General features: G+C 45.9%; 1 protein-coding gene across 2 annotated transcripts in view; it reads left to right on the top strand.

Moving 5' to 3' along the window:
- The window catches only part of pygl (phosphorylase, glycogen, liver), a 37,880-nt gene that overhangs the window by 15,068 nt on the left and 17,812 nt on the right, over window positions 1–5,000 (top strand). For both annotated transcript variants that reach the window (XR_008632882.1, XM_055158799.1), the window contains exons 6-9: window positions 503–585; window positions 1,424–1,561; window positions 4,079–4,171; window positions 4,404–4,550. Coding sequence is in view for 1 of the 2 variants with exons in the window: in XM_055158799.1 (XP_055014774.1) it covers window positions 503–585; window positions 1,424–1,561; window positions 4,079–4,171; window positions 4,404–4,550 (461 nt within the window). In the remaining variant the exon portion in view is untranslated. The remainder of the gene's footprint in view (window positions 1–502; window positions 586–1,423; window positions 1,562–4,078; window positions 4,172–4,403; window positions 4,551–5,000) is intronic.

The following is a 5,000-nucleotide window of genomic DNA, read 5'->3' as shown; positions in this document are numbered from 1 at the left end:
AAGTTCCATTTTATATAAATATATTTTTGTATTTAAACACAAGACTCCAGACGCCCCAAAAAAGTAGAAAAAGTAAAAAATTGCATGAAGGAAAATCTAGTTAAAAGGTTTTTTCTTTGACTGGTCAAACCGACATGTTTCGACCTTCACTGGTTTCATCAGGACTTAATTCAGTTCATTCAACCAGTGAAGGTTGAAACATGTCGGTTTGGCCATTCAGATAAAAAGCCTTTTAACTAGATTCTTCCTCGTGCGTTTTTTTTTACTTTTTCTCTGTTTTTTGTAGCTCCTGGAATCTGTTGTGTTGAAGTTTTGATCCTTTTTTCCCACAGACTGAACCCTGCAGCAAACAGCCACACTTTTGTTCTTTCTGCACAGATTCTTGGATTTATTGTTAGAGTTTATTATTGATTGTTTTTGTCGCAGAGTTTCCAGCAGCAGAATCGTTTTAAACAAAAGGATAAAAACGTAAAACTCACAGATTTAGTTTGTTTGTCTGTAGTTAACGTTGGAGATTATATCCAGGCGGTTCTGGACCGAAACCTGGCAGAAAACATCTCCAGAGTTCTTTACCCCAACGACAACGTGAGTCCAACTCAAACATTTCACTCCGTATCAGAAAGCTGCACTCTGGAACTTTTCTACTGGAGGCTCCGTCAGACGCTTTTCTCCACCGAGATGTTTCTGCTTTATCTGGAATGTTCCACAGTAAACCTTTTTATCTCCATGGAGACAAACCAGAATGTCAGAATGTCTGTTTTTGTTTGTTATTTTTGAGACATAAAACCTCCTGTGACTGAATAAAAGTAAAGTTGAGCTGTTTAAAGTCACACTGTGGAACATTCCAGGCAGAACAGTGACGTCTCCGTGGAAACAAACAGGTGATGGACCCTCCACCAAAAAGTTCCACAGTGCAGCTTTAATGTCTTATTATCTTTATCGTGATGTCATGAAGTTTTAGATTGTTTCACTTTAGCTGAAGATTATTTTACTTTTATTTACTTGTTTTAAAGCTGCACTGTGTAACTTTTTTTCCCTGTTCGTTTCCATGGATACGTCACTGCTCTGCCTGAAATGTTCCACAGTTAAACAGCTCCACTTTACATTTATTTAATCACAGGAGGTTTTATGTCTCAAAAATCCTTCGAGAAACAGACATTGTGAGTGTGAGCGACGTCGCCTCTCCACAGATCTGACCTGGAACACTGTCTGGTTTGGTCTCCATGGAGATAGAAAGGTTTAATGCCATACTGTGGAACATTCCAGACAAAGCAGAAACATCTCCATGGAGAAAAGCTCCAGCAGAAAAGTTACACAGTGCAGCTTTTTTTTTGTGTTAGATTTTGTAATTTACTGTGAAATAATAAAATGATTCTTTCTTTTTTCTTGTTGAATTTTGAACAGACGTTTTTTGTGTTTTCAGTTTTTCGAGGGGAAGGAGCTGCGGCTGAAGCAGGAGTATTTCGTGGTGGCTGCGACGCTTCAGGACATCATCAGAAGATTCAAAACCACCAAGAAAGGAACTCCAGGGAGGACGTCGTTTGAGAGTTTCCCCGACAAGGTGAGTTCAGAGAAAACCAGAAGAAAACCAGGAGAAGACCAGGAGGAGACCAGAAGAAGACCAGGAGAGACCAGGAGAAGACCAGGAGAAGACCAGGAGAAGACCAGGAGAAGACCAGGAGAAGACCAGGAGAAGACCAGGAGAAGACCAGGAGAGACCAGGAGAGACCAGGAGAAAACCAGGAGGAAGACCAGGAGAAGACCAGAAGAAAACCAGGAGAAGACCAGGAGAAGACCAGGAGGAGACCAGGAGAAGACCAGGAGAAGACCAGGAGAGACCAGGAGAAGACCAGGAGAAAACAAGAGAGAAGACCAGGAGAAGACCAGGAGGAGACCAGGAGAAGACCAGAAGAAAACCAGAGAAGACCAGGAGAAAACCAGGAGGAGACAGGAGGAGACAGAGACAGGAGAGACCAGGAGAAGACCAGAAGAAGACCAGAAGAGAGACCAGGAGGAGACCAGGAGGAGACCAGGAGGAGACCAGAAGAAAACCAGGAGGGAGACCAGAAGAAGACCAGGAGAAGACCAGGAGGAGACTAGGAGGAGAGGAGACCAGGAGGAGACCAGGAGGAGACCAGGAGGAGACCAGGAGGAGACCAGGAGGAGACCAGGAGGAGACAGGAGAAGACCAGAAGAAAGACCAGGAGAAGACCAGGAGAGACAGGAGGAGACCAGGAGGAGACCAGGAGGAGAAGAAGGAGGAGACAGGAGGAGACCAGAGGAGACCAGGAGAAGACAGGAGAAGACCAGGAGGAGACCAGGAGAGACCAGGAGGAGACCAGGAGAGACCAGGAGAAGACCAGGAGGAGACCAGGAGAAGACCAGGAGGAGACCAGGAGAAGACCAGGAGAGACCAGGAGGAGACCAGGAGAAGACCAGGAGGAGACCAGGAGGAGACTAGGAGGAGACAAGGAGGAGAAGGACAGACAGGAGAGACCAGGAGAAGACCAGGAGGAGACCAGGAGGAGACCAGGAGAAGACCAGGAGGAGGGAAGGAGGACCAGGAGAAGACCAGGAGAAGACCAGAGAGAACCAGGAGGAGACTAGGAGAAGACCAGGAGAAGACAAGAGAGACCAAGGAGAAAACCAGAAGAAGACTAGGAGAAGACTAGGAGGAGACTAGGAGGAGACTAGGAGGAGACCAGGAGAAGACCAGGAGAAGACTAGGAGGAGACCAGGAGGAGACTAGGAGAAGACCAGGAGAAGACTAGGAGGAGACCAGGAGGAGACCAGGAGAAGACTAGGAGGAGACTAGGAGGAGACCAGGAGGAGACCAGGAGAGACCAGGAGGAGACCAGGAGGAGACCAGGAGGAGACCAGGAGGAGACCAGGAGGAGACCAGGAGGAGACCAGGAGGAGACCAGGAGGAGACCGAGCAGCTTCAGGGTTTTTGGTCTCAGGAGACATTTTTGTGCCCAAATCAAAATCCGTTTGCTTCACGTGAGTTTTTCTGGAGTCTGTGTCTGTGACAAACACGACTCTTCTGAGTGAAGAACATGGAGCCTCTGAGTTTCCTCGTCTTCGTTTACGAGGGAAGAATCAGGTCGTTGGTCTGAAGTTTGTGGATCAGAGTTTCGTTCGTTCGTTTGTTTTTCAAAATAAAACCAAAAATAAGAAAACGAGAAAACAACAATTTTCTTCATTATTTGTCTCCAAAACCAAAATGAAAAAAACAGACAAAGATTCGTTTTTTCAGTTTTTGATTTTGTGTTTAAATGAAAAATGGAAAAAAACAAACAGATAACGAACTGAACCAGGACTAAACCAGGACTAAACCAGGACTAAACCAGGACTGAACCAGGACTAAACCAGGACTGAAACCAGGACTAAACCGGGACTGAACCAGGTCTAAACCGGACTGAACCGGGACTAAACCAGGACTAAACCAGGACTAAACCAGGACTGAACCGGGACTAAACCAGGACTAAACCAGGACTGAACCAGGACTGAACCGGGACTAAACCAGGACTAAACCAGGACTGAACCAGGACTGAACCGGGACTGAACCAGGACTGAACCGAGACTAAAACAGGAGTGTCGGGGCGGGGCCCTGAGGTGCGCCCGTGTAGACTGTCGGGTGACCAGGACTGAGACCGGTTTAGTCCTATTTTAGTTCTGGTTTAGTCCCGGTTTAGACCTGGTTTAGACCCGGTTTAGACCCGGTTTAGACCCGGTTTAGTCCCGGTTTAGACCCGGTTTAGACCCGGTTTAGACCTGGTTTAGTCCCGGTTTAGACACGGTTTAGACCCGGTTTAGTCCCGGTTTAGTCCCGGTTTAGACCCGGTTTAGTCCCGGTTTAGACCCGGTTTAGTCCCGGTTTAGACCTGGTTCAGTCCGTTGTCCGTTTTTTCCATTTTTCATATAAACACAAAAGTAAAAACTGAAACTTATTTTTGTTTTTATTTTGAAAAATGAACAAATGACAGACGGGTTTTTGTGGTTGTTTTTCTCTTTCCACTTGTCTCTGTTTTATTTATTTTTGTTTTGTGTTTTTTTTGGTGTTTTTTGTTTTTTCCAGGTGGCGATCCAGCTGAACGACACTCACCCGGCCATGGCCATCCCCGAGCTCATGAGGATCTTCGTGGACATCGAGAAGCTGGACTGGGACGTGGTCAGTTCATGTTTCCTCCTCTAGATCATAAACACAAACAACACAAACACAAACTTAAACTCAAACTCTGCTCAGTGACTTTGACTTGGACCTGGAGAAAGACCAAAGACAAAACCCCACGTGCTCCAGAAGAAACCCTGAACTCTAGACTCGTGTGAAAGTGTCTCGTGAAGCTCGTGGTCTTCATCATGTTCTCTTAAACGTTTGTGTTTGTTGTGTTGTTGTTGTGGAGGCGTGGGATCTGACCCGCCGCACCTTTGCCTACACCAACCACACGGTGCTGCCCGAGGCTCTGGAGCGATGGCCCGTCAGGCTCATGGAGACTCTGCTGCCCCGACACCTGCAGATCATCTACCAGATCAACCAGAAGCACCTGGACGTGAGTCACGCTTAAGACGGAGCGGAAGCTGAGTTTAAAAGAAACTTTAGTCAAAACTGTGTAAACCTGCACCTTTTAACAAACTCTGCACCTTTTACTAAACCTGCACCTTTTACTAAACCTGCACCTTTTACTAAACCTCTGCACCTTTTACTAAACCTGCACCTTTTACTAAACCTGCACCTTTTACTAAACCTCTGCACCTTTTACTAAACCTGCACCTTTTAACTAAACCTCTGCACCTTTTACTAAACCTGCAAAAACCTGCACCTTTTAACTAAACCTCTGCACCTTTTACTAAACCTCTGCACCTTTACTAACTGCACTTTTACTAAAACCTAAACCTGCACCTTTTACTAAACCTGCACCTTTTAACTAAACCTCTGCACCTTTTACTAAACCTGCACCTTTAACAAACTCTGCACCTTTTACTAAACCTCTGCACCTTTT

Source organism: Boleophthalmus pectinirostris, unplaced genomic scaffold (genome assembly GCF_026225935.1).
Source record: "Boleophthalmus pectinirostris isolate CB_2022bp ecotype Guang Dong unplaced genomic scaffold, ASM2622593v1 HiC_scaffold_10, whole genome shotgun sequence".
Taxonomy (NCBI): Eukaryota; Metazoa; Chordata; class Actinopteri; order Gobiiformes; family Gobiidae; genus Boleophthalmus; species Boleophthalmus pectinirostris.
This window is presented reverse-complemented; position numbering and strand designations above follow the sequence as displayed.